Raw genomic sequence first — 21,631 nt, 5'->3', positions numbered from 1 at the left:
ATGGGCGGTAAAACATTTTCGACCATATCTATATGGAATTTACAATAATAACGGATCACAAATCATTAGTTTGGCTATTCAACGTAACTGATCCCGGATCTCGATTAATTAGATGGCAATTGAAATTGGAGGAATATGATTATGTCATCGTACATAAGGCCGGAACCGCAAACAGAAACGCTGACGCGCTGAGCAGACACGTGCCAGGCGTTAACGTGTTAGACGAGGACGGAGAACACGAGACAGGGATAGCGAAGGACTACACGGAAGAGGAGAAGCAACGTATACTATACGAATATCATGATGCACCTATGGGAGGACATCAAGGAGTAGAACGAACCATTAATAGCCCTACTGAAAAAAATCACATCACGAAATTACATGATGAAAACACGTAACAAAATCACGTAATTAATGACGAGACAAAATCACGTAACGGATTGTTCCAAATCGATACGTGATTTTTAAAAATAACGTGATTTTAGAAAATCATGTTTTGAAAAGTCACGTAAATTACGGGAAATTACATGACATTCTTTTTAGAAGACATTAAGGTATTGAATTAATGAGGTCTATTATTTTTTGCATATTATTAATGTGTAAAGTTGTAAAACGTCCAGTTAAATCGCATAATAAAATTATGTAATTCCATCTCAAAAAGAAACATTTTACGTAACATATTACGTTATATGTTATGTAAAAAAATAACATAATCAATTACTTAATTTACTTTATAAAAATTAACATTATTTTTATAATTACCATTTATTTATAACATTATAATTATCATTTATAAGTAAAAAATTATTAATAAAAATACAAATTTGGCACTGGGCATATATACATCGTGTCATCTATCTTCATAAAAGCGCAAATTCTTTCAATGCTGTTGGTATCTTTTACAATTAAATTATCAGAAATATTTACAACTTTTTTCAATGGTAAAGAATTGTTATTAAAAACATCTTCTGTGTTTACTAAATGACAGATGATATACTCTTTTCTGGTTAGTACATCGATAATAAAGTTCACAATGCGAATAAAATCCCCTTCTGTTGTTAAAGCATGCGAATTATCTGATCGAATTATTTTATAATTTAAAAAAAGTATAAAAACAGAAGTACAAAAAACAAAAATTAAAATTTTAGGTAAAAATTAAAAATTAAAATTATAAGTTGAAAGTTACATGAAAAAATTTATGCGTGACAGAGAGACGTTAGATGAAGTCAACTTTTATTTTGGAAACCGAAGATTTCGAGAAATATCAAGGACCTTTATATGTATTGTTTAACGATATAATTCCGCCTTCATAAATTTCTCATTCGTTTGTCAGATTCTATAAATCAACATTAGTACTTTCCAAATCTCAATAATTAGTCCAACATAACAACAAATATAATGCATATCTGCATCTCTAACAATAAGATAACATGTTATCTAAAATGGATTTTACGTCTCGTGTTTATTTATACCAGCGGTTATATTTCATTCTTTTCCATTTTTTATAAAGCGCATAACCATTAATCTTTAACAAAGAAGAAAAACATTGATAATAACATTGTTTAATTGTCAGCGGGTCAGGTTTAATCACACACTCGTGATCTATCATATTATTGCACGCTTGGCGATCTCTCGATGCAGAATCTGCGCAAACAGATTCTGCTTCCTTACACATCACGTCCCGTATAATTATATGCAATCTTATCATTATGGACTCCCGCCCATCCCGCCGTTTTTGTGATATCGCGGTTTTTCGGTGTAGATCGGCAGATTAACAAAAATTGAAAAAACAATTAAACATTTTAAAAAGATCAGCTAATGCACTTTGCGGTAAACAATATATAAGTCCGTATTTCAAAACTGCAAGAATTATTTCAGCTTTACTCACTACTACTTGAACATTTATAGTTTTATTAGCTTCTTCTTTTTGTAATATTTCTATTAATTTACTAGATTCAATATTATTTTCCCTATTGCCATCTTCAGAGTTGACTTCAAGAATATTATTGCTGTCATCTTCTTCATCGCTAGATTGAAGTAATTCTTCATGTGCATCGTAGATCCATGAATCCTGTAGATAATGTTTATTATTATAGAGTTTAACAAATGATTATGAAAATAAGAACGCGATAATATTTTTAACATTAATGCATTATTCAGTAATTTATTAGTATAAACATTTTGAAAATAATAGATTATTAAATAATTTTTGGCATCAAAAATAATATTAAAAAAAATTAACTGTCAATATATTGGGAGCGGTATTTTGAACTGTAAAATTTTAAAAAATTTCAATCTGCAATTAAAAAAAGAAATTAGAATTCTACTTGCAATTAGATTCTCAAACGACTTTTAAATACATACAATATTTTAATATAAGCTGATACAAAAATGTCTGGTATAAAAGGTATAATAAAAACCAGTGCGTTTTTAAAAAATTAAAATTTACTAACGTATGTCCACAGCCTTACGTTATTACTCATTTGATGATGAATCGCTGGAATTTAAAGTACTATTACTTGAAGAACTTGATGTTGAGTTGGATGATGCACTTTGTGCACGTTTTCGTTTTTCTTCTGCAAAACATTTTTAATAATATTATTTTTATGAATATATTAATCTATTAACATATATCTTCCATAAAAGAGAAACATAAGCCAAGAAAATTATCTTTAAGTAAAAATTTGTTTCAATGTTCTTTAAAAAAATAATTATACCTTTTAATTTGGTTTCAATAAGAAAATTTATATAGATACTCAAGTAGCGTTTCCATTTATTAATAAACTTTTTCTTTTCTCCCTTGTGGTGCATCTCAATAAAAGTTGCATAACATTCTAAATGAATTAAGTTTTCATTAGATTCATTTTAACAGTGTATATTAAAAGCAAGAGTGTATGAAATTCTAACTTTACTACTGGATCATTTTAACTAGATAAATAGTAATACACGCAAACATTTAAAAAAACTGAATGATAACTTAAAACTGCATAGTATAATTCTAATAATAGAAACAAACTAAATAATAATAATCAACTCAAATTAACTGAAAATAGTAGGACAATTTCTCTAACACCGCTGATGACGTTTTGTAGACTATACTCTTCACGCGTCTGTGCTTTTTTACAATTTTTCAAAAGCAGTTTTAAGTATATAATCACTATTACAGCCAATTATTTATTGTTCGTTCAATAAAACTTTTAAGAGTTAAAGTTAACTTTTTACACTCTCAAATGACATGATTCTTTTTTTTTTAAATATACATTACACTTACTTTTTAAAACAGCTTTTTTTATCGGCGTTAATGGCTTCCTCGGTGATCGATCTGGCAATCTGTTTTTACTTTTTTCCAATACCACAGCTCTGTTCATTAATTTATGTACTCCCCAAAGTGCTCGGCTCAATTGCCTAACAAATAAAGAAGGTCTTCTCAACTTCTTTATTTCTTTCCATGTTGTATATGGAATTGAGATACCATATCTTAAGTGTATCATTTTAATCTAAAAAAAGGAATTAAAATTTTTATTATTTTAGTAATTATATCATTACTGAATTAATTTATTATATTTACTATAAATAAGCTTAAGGTGTAGTTTTAATAATTTTTGAGTTACATTAAAGTAGTATGTTTCTTTTACTACTTAAATTTGTTTTAACTAAAAAATAATCCCAAAAAATTTTTTTGTATTGAAATCTTGAAACTTATAAAAACGTAAAATAGATGTTAGTAGATGTTGTAAAAAATGTGCAACAAAATAAAAATTGAGTCTGTGAATACGAAAAACCCAATAGTTTCATTTTCAAATTAGAAATGCCTTAAATGCGATGATGCTTGTCGCAACAAAAAATGATGCGGTAGTCAATTAATGTGTCGTTTACTTAACATTAACTATCACATCACTTTTTGTCTGAACGTCCTGCGGGCAGAAGCCCTTAAATTTAAATATTTTATTTTAGTTATTTTATTTTAGTTTTATACATTTTAACTTACAATTGTTCCGTATATTTCATCATTCCAAGTAGTCATATTTTCTTTATCGGTTAAATCAATATATTGATCAGAATCATAATCCAGGTCACTTCCTTTACTCTTATTTCTTGTTTTATTTTTCTTAGATTTTTTAGTTTTTCTTGCTTTTTTTTCTTTATCTTTTTTAGTCTTTGCTTTATGAAATTTGTTATTGTTTTCTTCTGAATAATGCATATTTAAGTCATCTTTTTGCAATGGAGATTGCTCACACGTTAATTGAGAAGTACTAGGTTCATTAAAAACAGTATCAACTGTTTCACTTCTCTTCTTTTTGGGGGTACTGGTTATAATAGGTGATGCCGAACGCTTTTCTGTAAAAATACATTGGCAAACATTGATAAAAAATTTAAATAAATAGAAAACAATGTTTTTTTCCAAATTTAATGTTTTTTACCTTTAGGAAATAATTGTTTCTTTGTTTTCAATGTATGAAGCTCCTTTTTAAGAAGAATATATCATTTTTCAATCTATTGTTTTCTAATTGTAGTTTTTCATTTTCATGTTTTAAATCTTGATTTTCCTTTTGTAGAGCAATTGGAATTTCAAATAGTTTTTCCTGGGTTTTTTCAAATGCTTTATTAGCGCGATTTAAAGTTTCCAATTTCTCATTAATTATATCTTCATCGTCCATTTTTTTATATTTTTCGAATATTATAGCGTCACAATTAGTTTTCTCATTTTTATTTTCATCAATGTATAAATGCTATATGAATAAAATAAAAAAACTATTATATAAATAAAATAAAAAATAAAAGTATATAATAATTTATAATAATTACAATGAAACCAATTAAATATTTGTAAAAATTTATTACAATAACGTGGTTGAATTATTACCGTTTCTTTTTGAGTTTCAGGCTCTGGACTTTCTTTATGTAATATTTCTTCTGTATCTAATATCTTTTGTACAGCATCACTGTAACGTAGTTTTTTAAAGATATAGCGATGTTTGTTATGTTTTAAATCTTCTTCGTTAGCTGTAAAGAATGAAATATTAATAAAAAATATTAAGTAAAAGTCTAATAAAATTATGTCATTTACTGAAAACAAGAGACCTTTATTAAGTATATTCATTATTAAAAGATTAGAATACAAATAATAAAATGATTGTTATAAAAAAATATAAAAGCTAAAAATAAATATTAGAAATAAATAACAGCATTTTAAAAATCACATTAGAGTATAAGACAAAATAAAAAAATAAAAGAAAATAATTTTAAAAAAGAGAATTAACAAAAAAAAAAAAAAAAAAAGGAAAAAGCGCAAAAGAAAGAGAAAAGTATAAAACTTCTAATTTACTTAAAATTAAAAATTACTATAAAAATAAATTTTGTGCACACACACACACACACATACTTCCTACTTCCATAATTTGAGCTGCAATTAAACTTTCTTCCTTGCTTACAGTATTCAATCTTTTTACAAAATATAGATCTTCATACTTATTCAGAATTTCAAAATTCTGTATTTTTTCAATAGGGACAATGTGGATTTTTTTACTCTCATCATCGAGATAACGCACACTAGCAAACTTAATTTGTGAATCCATCATCGCCTATAAATAAAAATTTTTTTTATTTCACAACTTAAAAAATATTTTTTAACTGTTCTAATTTAGATGTGATTCAAATGTAGTATTACACACATATTTATATAATGATTAATACTATTGAAATTTGTAAATCAATTAGACATAAAATTAAATGCTTTCTACGTATGTACATAAAAAATCATAAACTACTTTAAATAAAGATAAATGATAACATATATTTTATAAGATTTTAATGGTTTTGTAAACAAAAAAAAATACATCATAAAAAAAGAATTTATACTTTAGCCTGCTCTATAATCATTTTTTGAGCAATACATCTTGCTAATAACAAATTAAATCCTCATTATTCACATCGATTAAGAACGCAAAAACACAAAAACAAATTTTACAAAATATTTATTACTTACTTCATGTGCGTTTCTATAATCCAACAACAAACAAATATTTGCATTTAGTCGTTCACTATTTATTGTTCACTATCTGTTAAAAAGATCCGTTATTTGTTGAATGAAAGAGAATACGCGCTCGACTGTACTTTTCCAGCCGGGTAAACAGTGAAAAATGATCCCTCAAAAATAGAGTTACAATATGTAGAGAGGGATGTCGCGCACAAGCACGTATACGTTATCATGTTGCGAGCTGTTAAGATACACCGTTGATGGACGTTCGTTATTGGTTAATTCTTATGCCCCTCCTGCACACAGGACACGATAAAGCTTGTCGCGCGGCCACGGTCGTACACGATATATAAGACTGTGTGCGCAGCAAAAGCTCCACGAGTTAGAAGTTAAGTTTTAACCTTTAACGATAAAGTCCAAAGTCGTTATCCCTGCTCATAACAATTCATTGTGTATACTGAGTAGTTTTGTTGTTAAAATTATATTAATATTAATAATAAATAATGCCGAGATATCACAATTATCTTGAAGATAAATTTCAAAAAGTCCCAAGAACGAGCCAATACAGGAAAAATCGTATAGAATGCGAACCAAGTGATCAAGGCAGTGATAATGATAACAGTGATGTTGAAGATGCTCAATGGCGGGTAAGCATATTATAAAGTTATATGGATAAAAATATATATAAATTATAATTTACGTTTATATTTATTTTACTAGTAGAATGTTTATTTATATTTAAAAAATTAATTAACTTTATAAATTTTAAAAATAATACATTACAATTTATGAAATGTACAAATAAAAACAGTATTTTGAAAAAATAAACAAATTTTTAGCTTTTAAAATTTTTCAAGAATCTTATTTATATATTTTTAATACTTATGTTATATTAGAATTAGCATATCAATTTAATTATTTAATATGATTGATGAAATTTTTGTCAGTAAAATTTTTGTCACATTTATGTGATTTTTATGTTTCAAATACAAGCTCTAAAAATTTCTTATGTAAGCTTCTAAAAGTTTCTTTATTTTTCTTTTTATTATATTTTATGATTATAAAAAGAGACTAATCTTTATCTTTCTTTCTAAATAAATAAAAATAAACTTACACTTAAGTCTCGTTTAAAGCCAAAATAATGTTGGTGCAAATGGGCCTTATTCTCATAATGTAAAATATAAAAGTATGTTCATTTTATTTTGCATTATATTAATATTAATTTATATTCTTTCATTTAGGAATACTGTAATCGTCAATCATTTAGTGATAGTGACAACACAAGCTGTCAAGCTTCTACTAGCACAAGTCAATATAATAGTATGTGCTCATTATTCTCCAATGAAGGGTCAGCAAATATTATGTATAATGAGCAACTTAATTCTGACTCGTTGCATTTAGTACAAGACGAGCATATAAATCTCATACAACATAATTGTCATGAATCTTTATCAATACATGAAAATCCATTTATTGAGCAAAATGATCAACAATCATTGTCAACATTAGAGCAGGTATATTAGTGTATATTATTTTTTACAAAAATTATAAACTTTTTTACAAAACATTTATTTATGGAATTGTATTTTTTAAATAATATATAGAAGCATTGTAAATATTTGAAATTATTTCTACATATGTATAATTCTTTATTTAGAATTTGTACAAATACTTAACATACATAAAAAAAGGTTTTTTTTTTAAAGTGTTTGAAAAACACTTATGGGAGTCATAAGTAATTAATTACATTTATTATATTATTTTCAAAATGTATTGATAATTAACAAAATACAGAAGAACTAACTATTATGTTTTTCAATTTAATTAATTTTACTTTTGTATATGAAAGACATTAAAGTTCTTATTATTCTAAATAGAATATTTAATTTTTAATTTTTCAAATTATAAGTTTAAATTAGAAGGTAAATTATAAGTTTAAATTAGAATCTTTTAGTATAATTTTAAAAATATAAAATTTATTTTTTACAGACAGTAGATACAACCCAGATTTCAATAAATTATAGGAATCAATTGTACGGTTTATCTGACTCTGAGGATGAAAATTTTGATGTAAGAATATACTTCTTTTACTTTATATGATTTCTCAATATGTTTGTAATTTGCATCAATTAGTAACACGTCAATTATTTTTATTTTTATTTTTTTTAATAAATTTTAATCTTCACAAATTTTTATTATACCTTTTATATCAGACATTTTTGTATCAGCTTATATTAAAATATTGTATGTATTTAAAAGTCGTTTGAGAATCTAATTGCAAGTAGAATTCTAATTCCTTTTTTTAATTGCAGATTGAAATTTTTTAAAATTTTACAGTTCAAAATACCGCTCCCAATATATTGACAGTTAATTTTTTTTAATATTATTTTTGATGCCAAAAATTATTTAATAATCTATTATTTTCAAAATGTTTATACTAATAAATTACTGAATAATGCATTAATGTTAAAAATATTATTGCGTTCTTATTTTCATAATCATTTGTTAAACTTTATAATAATAAACATAATTATCTACAGGATTCATGGATCTACGATGCACATGAAGAATTACTTCAATCTAGCGATGAAGAAGATGACAGCAATAATATTCTTGAAGTCAACTCTGAAGATGGCAATAGGGAAAATAATATTGAATTTAGTAAATTAATAGAAATGTTACAAAAAGAAGAAGCTAATGAAACTATAAATGCTCAAGTAGTAGTGAGTAAAGCTGAAATAATTCTTGCAGTTTTGAAATACGGACTTACATATTGTTTACCGCAAAGTGCGTTAGCTGATCTTTTTAAAATGTTGAATTGTTTTTTCAATTTTTCTTTGTTACCTAGTACACGTTATCTTGTTGACAAAATGTTCAATCCAGAAAATATCATACAATATCATGCAGTTTGTCCAAATTGCAAAAAATATATAGCGATGTTTGATCGCAAAGATCGTCACGTAGAATGTCAAACATGCAATATTGTAATAACATTGAAAGATCCAACATATAATGACTTTTTTGCTATTATAAACGTAAGTAATGAAATTGCAAATTTAATTCAAAATAATCATAAATATTATGATTATGTAATTCGTGAAAGAGTGCGAAATGATGAAAAATTTGATGATATTATAGATGGTGTATTATACAAAGAGTTTATTGACTCATTACCAATACATGATAAATTTAATTTTGCTACAACTGTGATGAACAGTGATGGATCACCGGTTTTCGAAAGTTCTAAATTTTCGATCTGGCCCATTCAAATGATTATAAATGAATTACCTTTGGATGTAAGAACTTCTAAACCCATAGTGTGCGGTATATGGTTCGGTAAAGATAAACCCAATATGAATATTTTTTTAAAGCCATACATTGTTCACATGAACAAATTATCAAATGATGGTATTCGGTGTACTATTGCAAATGAAGTACGTATTATTAAAGTATTCACAATATGTTGCTGTGTAGACTCTGTTGCCCGTGCACCGATGCAGGGTATAGTTCAATATAATGGCTATTTCGGGTGCAATTGGTGCTTACACCCAGGATATTACGTTGCCTACAAGAGAGGTGGAAGTGTAAAATACACTTTAATGAATGAAGTACCGCCTAAAAGAACTGAAATTGAAACTTTCGAGCACATGCGACAGAGTCTTACATCTCGAAGTCCTGTTTATGGTGTAAAAAGACCTTCATGTTTAATTAATTTGCAAGGTTTTAACATTATAACTGGTTTTGTACCAGATAGCATGCACTGTCTTTGTTTGGGAATAGCGGAGCAATTTTTAGGGTATTGGATTGAATCAAACAACTTGCCATATTCTTTATCCAATAATGATATCAATAAAATTGATAACTTGTTATTAACAATAAAAGTCCCCAATCAAGTTTCTCGTTTATCTCGCTCTATACGAGATAAAAAATATTGGAAGGCAAGAGAGTGGGAGAATTGGATACTATATTACAGTTTACCGATTCTACTATGTTTTCCACATTTAGAAATATGGGTAAAGCATTGGTCACTTCTAGTAGAAGCATTCCATATTTTACTAAAAAAAAGTATTACACGTAATGAAATCAATCATGCTCATACTTTATTGACAAAATTTGTTGAGTACACCGAACACCATTATTTGAAAGTTGCTATGACATATAATGTCCATCAACTACTGCATTTGGCACAAAGTGTAGCAAATTCATTGGGGTCCACTTTGGGCTCATTCTGGCTATTGTTTTGAAAGCGGAAATGGTCAAATAGTTCGAAAAGTTCATGGCGCTAAGGGCGTTGTACATCAAATTTGCAGATCAATAGCAATGAGTCAAAGTGAGTTAATTTTAAAGAAACACGTTGCTTCGAAAGAGTTTTCAAATATAGGTAGTTTTATTTCTTATCTGGACAAAAGAAACGCAAAACAAACATATAAATTATCGCATGCAAGATATTTCGGATCACATTGCAAAACTAGTTTAATGTGGATTGAACAACTTGAATTATCTGATGAAAGTCGAACATATCAAAAAATGGTAAAAGAACGATGTTTGTACACATCATCAAAAAAAAAAATGATTCGATCAGATAATTCGCATGCTTTAACAACAAAAGGGGATTTTATTCGCATTGTGAACTTTATTATCGATGTACTAACCAGAAAAGAGTATATCATCTGTCATTTAGTAAACACAGAAGATGTTTTTAATAACAATTCTTTACCATTGAAAAAAGTTGTAAATATTTCTGATAATTTAATTGTAAAAGATACCAACAGCATTGAAAGAATTTGCGCTTTTATGAAGATAGATGACACGATGTATATATGCCCAGTGCCAAATTTGTATTTTTATTAATAATTTTTTACTTATAAATGATAATTATAATGTTATAAATAAATGGTAATTATAAAAATAATGTTAATTTTTATAAAGTAAATTAAGTAATTGATTATGTTATTTTTTTACATAACATATAACGTAATATGTTACGTAAAATGTTTCTTTTTGAGATGGAATTACATAATTTTATTATGCGATTTAACTGGACGTTTTACAACTTTACACATTAATAATATGCAAAAAATAATAGACCTCATTAATTCAATACCTTAATGTCTTCTAAAAAGAATGTCATGTAATTTCCCGTAATTTACGTGACTTTTCAAAATTACATGATTTTCTAAAATCACGTTATTTTTAAAAATCACGTATCGATTTGGAACAATCCGTTACGTGATTTTGTCTCGTCATTAATTACGTGATTTTGTTACGTGTTTTCATCATGTAATTTCGTGATGTGATTTTTTTCAGTAGGGAGGATTCGATTAACACATAATTGGCGAGGATTAACACGAGACGTAGAGAATTATATCGCGAAATGCGAATTATGTTAGAGGAACAAATTATCCAGAAAGATCAAAGTACCATTGGTAATAACGGATACGCCAGACAAGCCGTTTCAAAAATATGCTCTGGATATTGTGGGGCCATTGACAGTGACGGATAAAGGGAATAAATACATCCTAACATTTCAGGATAACTTAACAAAATTTAGCAAAGCAATGCCGATTCCTAATCAAGAGGCTACGACAATTGCGAAGAAATTTACGACGAAAATCATTTTCGAATATGGAATTCCGGATAAAGTTTTAACTGATCAAGGAACGAATTTTCTGAGTGACGTTTTCAAGAACGTATGTAAATTACTAAGTATCACGAAAATTCAGACAACGGCGTATCATCCCGAGAGTAACGGAGCGTTAAAACGTTTTCATCGGACATTGGCAGAGTATCTGCAACATTATATTAACGCGGATCAGACAAACTGGGATGAGTGGATTCCTTACGCCATGTTTACATATAACACTACACCACACACCGCGACGGGATTTACACCGTTCAAACTGGTGTACGGACACAGGGCGATCCTACCTACGGCACTGACGCAGCCGCCTAAGCCCACATATACTTACGACGATTATGCAAACGAATTGCGAGAAAGGCTGCGAGCAACACGGACATTAGCAAAGGATCATAGACAAGAAGAAAAAATTAAAACAAAGGAGAAGTATGATAAGAAAACCAAAGAAATAAAATTTCGAGTAGGAGAAAAGGTTCTCTTACATGACGAAACAATCCGTAGAGGGCGATCCAAAAAGTTAGACGCACTATGGATAGGATCCTACGTAATCACCGAAAGAAATTCGGATGTAAATTACACAAAAAAAGGAAGAAGAAATGTAAGCGTGAAACGCGTGAACGTGAACCGGTTAAAATCTTTTGTGGAAAATTAAATAGATGCGATACCGCGGAAAGGAAAGATAAGGAAGAAAGTACTACGATATAAATGCTGCATTAAATAATATAAAGATATTCATATTACAGGAATATGATAGCTGGAAGTGGAAATAGCATGGATCCAGGCATTACGACAGCATGGAACATCCAAAAATTCTCAAACGAGCCAGGGATTTATTTTGAAAAAATTGGGAAAGTAAATCAAGTCAAATCAGCGTGGAAAATGGTAATAAAATTAGACATTACTGCATTGAGTCATCGACATCAGCAATTGCAAGGATATATAGCGCAGACAAGGGCGTTGTGCTACAATAAACCTTTAGAAGAAAATATGAAGGATACTTGCGATACCCTTTTACAGCTAACAGAAAAAGATAATGAGCAAGTAACGACATTAACTCGAATCCAAACCATTTACCAGACATCGGAAAAACCACGTAGAGGATTAATCGATGGATTAGGAACAATAGCAAAAACGTTATTCGGAACAATGGACGCCGATGACGAAAGAATAATCGAAGAACAAATGAACCTGCTACAAGGAAAACAGCAGACGCTACAGCATATTATGAAGAACCAGATCAAAGTATTAAACACCACAATAGCACATGTTGATCATCTGAAAAAAGTTATTCAAGAAAACGAAGACAGATTTCTCAACATATCAGAAAAAATGAGGCAGAACTGGTTACAAATGGAAAAAGGTTACGGATATAGAGAAGAACTAGACGAACATTTTATTGTACTAAACGTAATTATAGGAGACTTAATGAACGATATGATGGACATTATAACACATCTACAAGACGTGAAAAAGGGAATAGTCAATATAAGATTGGTGCCGATTAAAGAAGTAATAAGTAATCTCAGGGAAATAGTGTCGCAAATGCCACAAGGAGCGCGCTTTCCATTTCAAATAGCACAAGGAAATTGGGAAACAATTGGAAAATTCATAACGATTAGCGCATATTGTGATAATATACATGTATTTACGATATTAAGATTTCCGTTAGTAGGATATCTAGAATACGAATTAATAAAACCGATACTTTTACCTATATATAAGTACAACAATGTATTTGCGTTCATAGAAATAAACCAACTGTGGATAGCAATAGATATAGACAGTAGAACATACTTTACTATGACGGAAAGAGATCTTCAAAACTGCGTAATAAACAATCAGCAGTATATATGCGAACACAATTATCCGATACATCGCGTAGATCATCAAGCGTTATGTGAAGTGCAAACATATGTACAGTTAGGAACACACACAGATAACTGTAACATAAGACACATACACACGAACACAACGATTTGGACGATGCTGAGTAACGCGAACTCATGGATATACTCCACGCAGACGAAACAACAGATAGAAATAACGTGCGAGAACGAAACGACTAAGAAAGTCGAGATCGATAGGACGGGGCAGTTAACGATTAAAGAGAAATGTAAAATCGTAATACCCGACGTAATAATAAGAACGAAAAAAATTACATTAGTAACATACATTGAAATGCATATACCAGACTATAATTTAACACTGACGCCACAAAAACAAACAGACAGATTATTAAATAAAATCGAGGCAATTAAACTAGGAAAAATAATAAAAAACCCATCAAAGTTAATGGAGTTAAGTGAAACCTTAAGAGACATGAACGAACAATTACAGGACAATACTTTCACAGTTCTAAATAAGCCAATAGTCTACTATGTAATATCAAGTTGCATGGGAGCGATAGTAATAATTGGTATAGTAGTAATAATATTTGCAATAAGAAAATACGCCAACAAGCAAAAACCGCAGGTAACTAGGAATTTGAACGATGGCAAGACCAAGCATAATAGAAGAACATAGTTATAACTTGCCATACCACACGCAAAAGTCAGAAGAAGCAAACACTAGTAACAGAATAGACGATACTGCGATATTATACTAGAATAGCGATTAAGAAACGATTATAAAACTAACGCGGAAGAATCCTGTAAAGAATTAGAAGTAGACAAAAATTCACCGATAGTTAATTTTCTTTTTCTGAAGGGGGAAGGATGTCATGGCCAGATCAGACACAAAATATTAATAATTCGTAGAAAGAATTAAGGGCGGAAGAAGGAATTAAATAAAAAATATTAAAGTTTAGAAAAAGATCACGAACGAGTAAATAAAGATATTAAGAAAGATAAACATACGTGACGGAAATTAGAATACGACACGACAGAAAGATGCTGTGTAAGCGGAAGCGACAATGAAAACAATACGTGCTCCGATCAGGACCGCCGTCTTTCCCACCTACGAAAAATTAGATATGTAAAGACGTCGCAATAATCCTTGTATCGTCGTCAGTACAAGCATTAAGCGCACCCACTATATATAATATAATTGTAATCGACGAAATATACTCTTTTACGATAGTGTACAGAGTGTTTTCTTTCAAATCTTCTTCTTTCGAATTCTTTCAAAATCATTTTTAAATTGAGTTTAAAAATTACCATCATTTGAATCGCTCGGGTTTTCACGCGCAGTAATGCCGGTGGCCGTGTGACGTCACATTTCAGTAACGGTTTGACAGTTACATTTGAGAAGTATTGAAAGTAAGAGATAAAATAGAAAACAGCATGCAAGAAGTAAGAAAACGGTCATATAAGTGGTGTTTTGTGCTCTTGTGTGACAATACAACTATCTCCGCACCTTCAAAGATTTTTGTATCGGTGCCAAAGGGAGACATTCGAAAAAAATGGTTTGAAATAGCAAGACGGAGTGATGCCTCATCGATGTCTCTCACTTCCAGTATATTTTGCTGTGAAGATTATTTTAATGTAAGTTAAATTTTTATTATTAAAAAATTAATTAAATTTAAAATAAAGTTATTTATATAAAAAGTTATTTATTGTAAAAAAAGTTATTTATTGTATAAAAGAAATTACAAAGTTATTTTTATTTGTGTATCTATATATTTATACACAACATAAATTTTCTTTTGCAGTTGTAAGAAGATGTAGAAAATTATAGTCGTGTGCAATTGGATCTGAATGCGTCTGTGCGGTTGAAAAAAGGAATACTGCCACGGATATTTGACTGTCAGCCTGACAGACAACGGGCTCATGTCGCACCGGCTCGTCCAGGAATTCTGAAGCTTCAAAAAGTAAGACGTCAGGAAGCATTGAATAAAATTATAGAGTGCTGCAGTTGATCAAAAGACAGATGACATTTTGGAAAATGCAACAGCCAGCTGCAGTAGATACAGCGAATGTGCATCAACTGTATTCTCGCATAATGATACTAATTTAGGTAATTCAAACAATATTGATTATCAATAAACTCATCTTACTACATTTACCTAATTAAATATACGTATATCTTTGACTATAGAAATAGGGACTGCCAGCCCCCCACTTTTTCCATTCATTAGTAAGGCTACGAGTGTATCCAACATCCCCGAGTATAAGCTCCACCCCATCGACCAAAGACCGGGAAATTTAAATGTAATTTAATTTGCAATTATTATAATCGAAGTATTTAAGTGTTAAGTATTCATGTATTCTATGTAGGTATATAAAAATAACTAAAAAATTACTAAAAATTATAATTTTTAATATATGTAAAATATTGAAAAAAAATATTTATATATAAAAATCACACTTAATGCATATATAAAAATATTAATAAAATATCTGTTTTAAAATATAATAATATAAATCTAAAAAAAGAGAATTTGGAAATAATAAAAATAATTCAACATATATACATCTATATATATATATATATATATATATTAAAGCCTAGACAGAGATTGGACAGCAAATTGAATTTTTCTAATAATAATAATTTTTTTCTAATAATAATAATTTCTAATAATTTTTTTTCTTTTTATATATTTTAATATATTTTTTAATAAATAAATTTTTTAATAATAATTTTTTAATAAATATTTTTCATGTTATTTTTTACTGTGTATATATAGTAAAAAAAATTATATGCAAAATATTTATTAAACATTCAATTTGCTCGTATTCTATGTCGGCCACCACTTCCGAACACAAAATAGATAATTATTACTAAATATATATATAATTGCAATTCCATATAATAATTATATTAAGATCGATTATTATATAAATAGATAAATAAGAGGCAATAGGAGCGAGGAGCTTTGATTAGCAATATAGGTTTAACTCTACAATTTTGGTAATGTGTCAAAAAGTATATTGATATTGACACATTAGTGAATTTCTTAACTGATACTCTAATCAAGTACGCGAACGTTTCGATCCATATTCGGATCCTCTTCAGCGCAACAATGAAAAAGGAACATGTAATTTATGTGTAATTAAGAGTCGAAATTCTCGACACGTCGCGTAAAAAAACGCAAGTAAAGTATACTTAAAAAATCGAAAAACATAATCGCATGGTCGAATCGCACGACAATAATAATACGCTGTCGATTTATAGCATGCACAATGACATAATTAAGCCGGTTGTTATATTATCAAACTGAACAAGTTAACGCTCTTTCCACTGTATAAATGATGTCAACATCCTATTTTATTTGGTCGTAATCATAAAGTTGTTAGTGAGTGATGGTTTTTCAAAAATGTTTGAATCTTTTCAACTGCTCCCATATTATTCCCGTCAAGCATTTCTCGGAGGTTTCCAGACCGCGAGGCGTGCAGTTTAGATTGATGGAAATGGATTCTATATTAATAAATTAAATAAAACAAAAACCTGGCTACAATTGATGCTTTGTCGACTGCTTAGTATATATAAATAATAAACTTGATTTAAATTAGAAAAAAATGCTTACAGGAAGTAGATTCACCCTACACATATTTTTGGTATCTTTGTATCACACTGATATTACACGTGTAACTGTAACGGAGGATCAAGTGGTAAGGCGAACAAGGGCGAATAATACATTTGGAGAGAAGTCGTTAGTTAGGGTGACATCAGATCTTCGGTAGTTTGTTTATGTCTTCGTAAATAGCTGGCAAACATTCTGTGTCTGTTTGTAGATTGATGCTGTTTGTTTATCGTTTAATGTGTAACATTTCCGATATCAGTCTTTTAGCATAATAAAGCTCATTGTCCAGAATTTGTACTTTATCTCAGTCGAAGTCGTGATTGTATGTTAAGCGGTGGTCAGTGATAACAGATTTGTTATTAATGGGCTTCTTTATGTTGGTCTTGTGTTCGTTTACTCTGGTCTTTAATTTTTTGCCCGTTTGACCAACATATGACGCATTGCAGTTTGAGCAATTAATTTTATAAACTACATTCGTTTTCGTGGGATTTGGGATTGGATCTTTATGAGCCTTGATAAATTTATTATTTTTGTTTATGCTGTAACAGGCTAGTTTAATGTCAACATCTTTTAGAGCATTCTTTATTTGTTCCGTTAACGAAGGTAAATACGGAATTGTAAAATATGAGGGATTTTTTTAGGCTAGGGATTCCTTATCATTTGGTCCTTTATTAATTAAATACTTGATACGTTTGTTCATTGTTGTAAAAATGAAGTCGGTTGGATAGGAGTTATCTGTTAAAATCTTTATTACAAGTTTAAAATTCTTTTCATGAAACGGATGTGATAATAAAAATATTCTGTCGATTAAGTCTATTGTGCCTCGCTTTTGATTGATAGAATGCTGAGAATGAAAATTCAGGTATCTGCCAGAGAAGGTATTCTTGCGGTACCAGTCAAATTTTAAATAGTTATTTTCTAAAATGAGCGTGAAGTCTAAAAAGTTTAATTTGTTTTGGTCACTGGTTTCAACAGTAAATTGTACTCTATTGTGATATGAATTAAAAATGGTCACTGTCTGGTCAATAAAATTAGTAGGCGCCGATATTAATACGTCAACATATCTAACATAAAGGGGGAGGGGTAAAAGTCAATAATGTTAATGCTTGTTCCTCCAAGTCTTGAAGGACTCTATCGGCGATAATCGGAGAGAGGGGGGAGCCCATTGGTGTATTATATGTTTGTCGGTAAAATTTATTGTTAAATACGAAGAATGTCGAATTTAAGACTAAGTTTATTGCCATCAAAAATTCCGGTTCGAGGATGTCGCAATTCTGTGCAATTAAATGCCATTTTTTTGATATACTTTCTCTTGCTAGATTAAGAGGAATGTTAGTGAATAATCAAAAGCGAGACACAATAATAGAGGATAGGGCTTCTACCACGCTGTAAGAATCAGTAAAAATGATAGCATTAAAGATATTCCCTGAGACAATGAAGTCAATACTGTGAAGAGCACAAGCTTCTCCGGTGAAGATAGAAGCAGAAGAGTTCATTTTAAAGGATTTTTGGACGTTCAGGGAAGGAGACTAAAAGCCAAAGCCAAATCGGTAAATCGCGGAGTTAGATTTGGAGGCGTCAGTGTAAAAAACATCCTTGTTACCCATAAGTTGGCGATAATGTTTGAGAAATAAAATTTGCGGAATAGAAGTCTGGCGAAGTTAATCAACTAGGTTATCAGGAGTAAAACACGTATCAGGGATGAAGATGGAGGACTCTTGAGGGAAGTTGAATGTAGGAGGGCCGTCAAAACAAGCGATTTGAGAGAAAAATTTTCTATAAGTGGTGAACGAACTAAAAAGAAGAAAATTATTATGAACATTATCAGAGTTACGTTTAAAGAGGTTACTCTGAAGGTGTAATGCTTATCTATTAGAGGATTATCTAGAAAAGGAGCGTAAAATAAATTTAGAGGTGAGAAATTCGAAGCGAAACTTGAGAGGGCCCACACAGGATTTCGCGAGAACCACATTAGATGAAGTGGAGTTCCTCTGACCTAGGCAAAATTTAAGGTATCTGCGTTGGATCTTTTCAAGTTTTTCCATATAACCAAAGTTATTAAAGGGAAGAAAGGAGCAGCCGTATTCCATACTTCCCCTCACCAGAGCCTTGTAAATAATTAAGAAAAACCGGGGGTTTGCGCTCCACCAGACATCTCTAAGGATCCTGATAATATTTGTAAGACGGAGGCATTTGGTTTCAAGATAGCGAACGTGCTCATGACCATACAGCTTTTGGTCAAGAGTAATCCCTAGAAATGTGTAAGAGGGGGAAGAAACTATGACGTCATCGTTGATTTTAATAAACAGAGATGAAGTATCTAATTTTTTCCTAGAAAAGATTACCAAGGCCGACTTAGAAGGCGAGATAATAAACCCACGTTAAGATAAATACTCAGCTAGATGCAAGAGCGAATGTTCTAAAGCATGCAAAGAATCATTAAGGTTGGAAGACCTGGAAAAAATAGCAATATCATCGGCGAATTGAACAATTTCACATTTCCGTGAGAGGCAACGAGTGCATTTGGAAACATAAATATTAAAAAAGAGAGGACTAAGGATAGAATCTTGAGGAACCCCCTTGAAAGAGAACAGATTATCAAAGATTTCTCCGTTAACAATGAATTGAAGATTTCTAAAATAAGTAAGATTATAAATAAAGAAGCAAATTTTGAGAGGAAGGCCAAGAGAAATCAAGTCTTCAACAAAGATGTTAGGAACGACATTGTCGAAAGCGCCTATAATGTCCAAAAAACACAAACCGTAGATTGGCGTTTAATGAACCCAGAAAAGATTTCAGTGGTAAGAATTCCTAAATTATTGAGGCAGGATTTGGATTTTCTGAACCAAAATTGAGAAGGTGGCAGAATATGGTTTCTCTCAACCCACCATTTAAATCTGGAAAAAATAAGTTTTTCCAATAGTTTAAGGAAGGAAGCAGGAAAATCGGTAAGAGAATGAAATTTTTTGAGAGGAACAAAAAAAGGGCATAGAGAATCAATCAAGGATTTGACATTAGCCAGCGCTTCCGGAGGGGGAGAAAATCTCAAATGCTTCTGTTTGTATCTTTTAATCATTTGCGAGACACGAGAGATGGAGGTTTTATGATTAAGAGAAAGACAAAAAGATCTTCATCCCTGACGCTTTGCCGCTCTCAGCACACGTCTTGTAAGGGCTTCCTGTCTTTTAAGCTCAAGGAAATTAGCCTGAGAAAGAACAACTTTGAAGGAGGATAAGGCTTTCCTTCTGTTAGCAATTGACTCGTCACATTCCTCATTCCACCAAGGAGCCGGGGAAGAAAAATTCTTGAAACGAGCTGAGGATTGAGGGAAATGACCAAAAGGAGAAGTGTTGCGATTTCGTTTTGGAATGCTGTCCAAAAGGTGCTGAATAAAAATATCGTATTTCTGCTTAAAAGAAAGAGAGGGGAAGTCAATAGAGGCGACAAAATTAGAGAGATTATCTTGGAAAGACAGAAGATACTCACAGACTCCTTTGTTAAGCTTGATTCTGTGAGAAAAAAAGAAGTTTTTTGATATCGCAATTGGGTTTAATAGAGATGGGAAAATGAACACTGAGTATGGAGTCAGAAGAGACTTCCCAGCTCAAGGAAAAAGGGAAGGGAGAGGAAACAAAGGTGAGATCAATAGCAGATTTAGAGAGGCCAGGACGAGTCAGAAAGGTAGCAGAGCCATCGTTGAGAAAACGAAAGGAACAGGAATAAGCTGAAGAAAGGAGGTTCTCGCCCACATTATCCGACTGAGCGCATGCCCAAGCTGTATGGTGAGCATTGAAGTCGCCCAAGACGATGGAGGCGGAGTAAGATTTACAGGGAGCGTCCGAAATAACCATGTTCGAAATGGCCACGGTTAAATTTGACCACGTTCGAAACGGCCACGTTCGAAATGACCACAGAAAATATTGCACGGAGTTCAATTTGCCCACGTTCAAAATGGACACGTCCGATTTGGCCACGTTCGAAACGGCCACGTTCGGAATGGCCACGAGAAATTTTGAATAAAGTTCGATTTGATCACGTTCGTGATGGTCACGTTCAAGTTGACCACGTTCGTAATGGCCACGTTCGAAATGGTCACGTTCGGAATAGTTACGTTTAAAATGGCCACGGTCCCGATTGACCACGTTAATATTGACATACGTGCAATGTACATTGCAAGACAAAGCAAAGTTTAAATGGGCACAGTATATACAGTAGCATAACTCCCTCGATTTTGTGTTGGCCAAAATGGAGTGCGCATGCGCGAAATAAGGAAGTTGATCCAGTAACGCTATCTAAACTTCTCTTTCACTCACTCTTTATTATTTCATTTCCTCTCTTTTTTTACTCCCGATTGCTGCCAAAACCTAAATATAAAAAATAGAAGAAACATAAAAATAAAATATTTAAAAAATGTTAGTCACATTAAAAAAAATTATATATATATTATAATACTCGTAATATTAAAAAAGACAAAAAGCCAAACGACAAAATTTTAATATTTTATTTTTATGTTTCTTTTATCTTTTATATTTAGGTTTTGGCAGCAGTCGGG

The 21,631-nt window shown here is 30.6% G+C and overlaps 1 protein-coding gene and 1 pseudogene across 1 annotated transcript; one reads left to right on the top strand and one right to left on the bottom strand.

Moving 5' to 3' along the window:
* Nucleotides 1–1,443: 1,443 nt before the first annotated feature.
* LOC140663837 (uncharacterized) lies at nt 1,444–10,930 on the bottom strand (annotated as a pseudogene).
* LOC140663836 (uncharacterized) lies at nt 6,290–10,357 on the top strand. Its single transcript, XM_072888341.1, has 4 exons — nt 6,290–6,624; nt 7,219–7,491; nt 7,967–8,047; nt 8,518–10,357. The coding sequence occupies exons 1-4, from the start codon at nt 6,481–6,483 to the stop codon at nt 10,219–10,221; spliced, it is 2,202 nt and encodes a 733-aa protein (XP_072744442.1). The 5' UTR covers nt 6,290–6,480; the 3' UTR covers nt 10,222–10,357.
* Nucleotides 10,931–21,631: the final 10,701 nt, after the last annotated feature.

Source organism: Anoplolepis gracilipes, chromosome 3, assembly GCF_047496725.1.
Source record: "Anoplolepis gracilipes chromosome 3, ASM4749672v1, whole genome shotgun sequence".
Lineage (NCBI taxonomy): Eukaryota > Metazoa > Arthropoda > Insecta > Hymenoptera > Formicidae > Anoplolepis > Anoplolepis gracilipes.
This window is presented reverse-complemented; position numbering and strand designations above follow the sequence as displayed.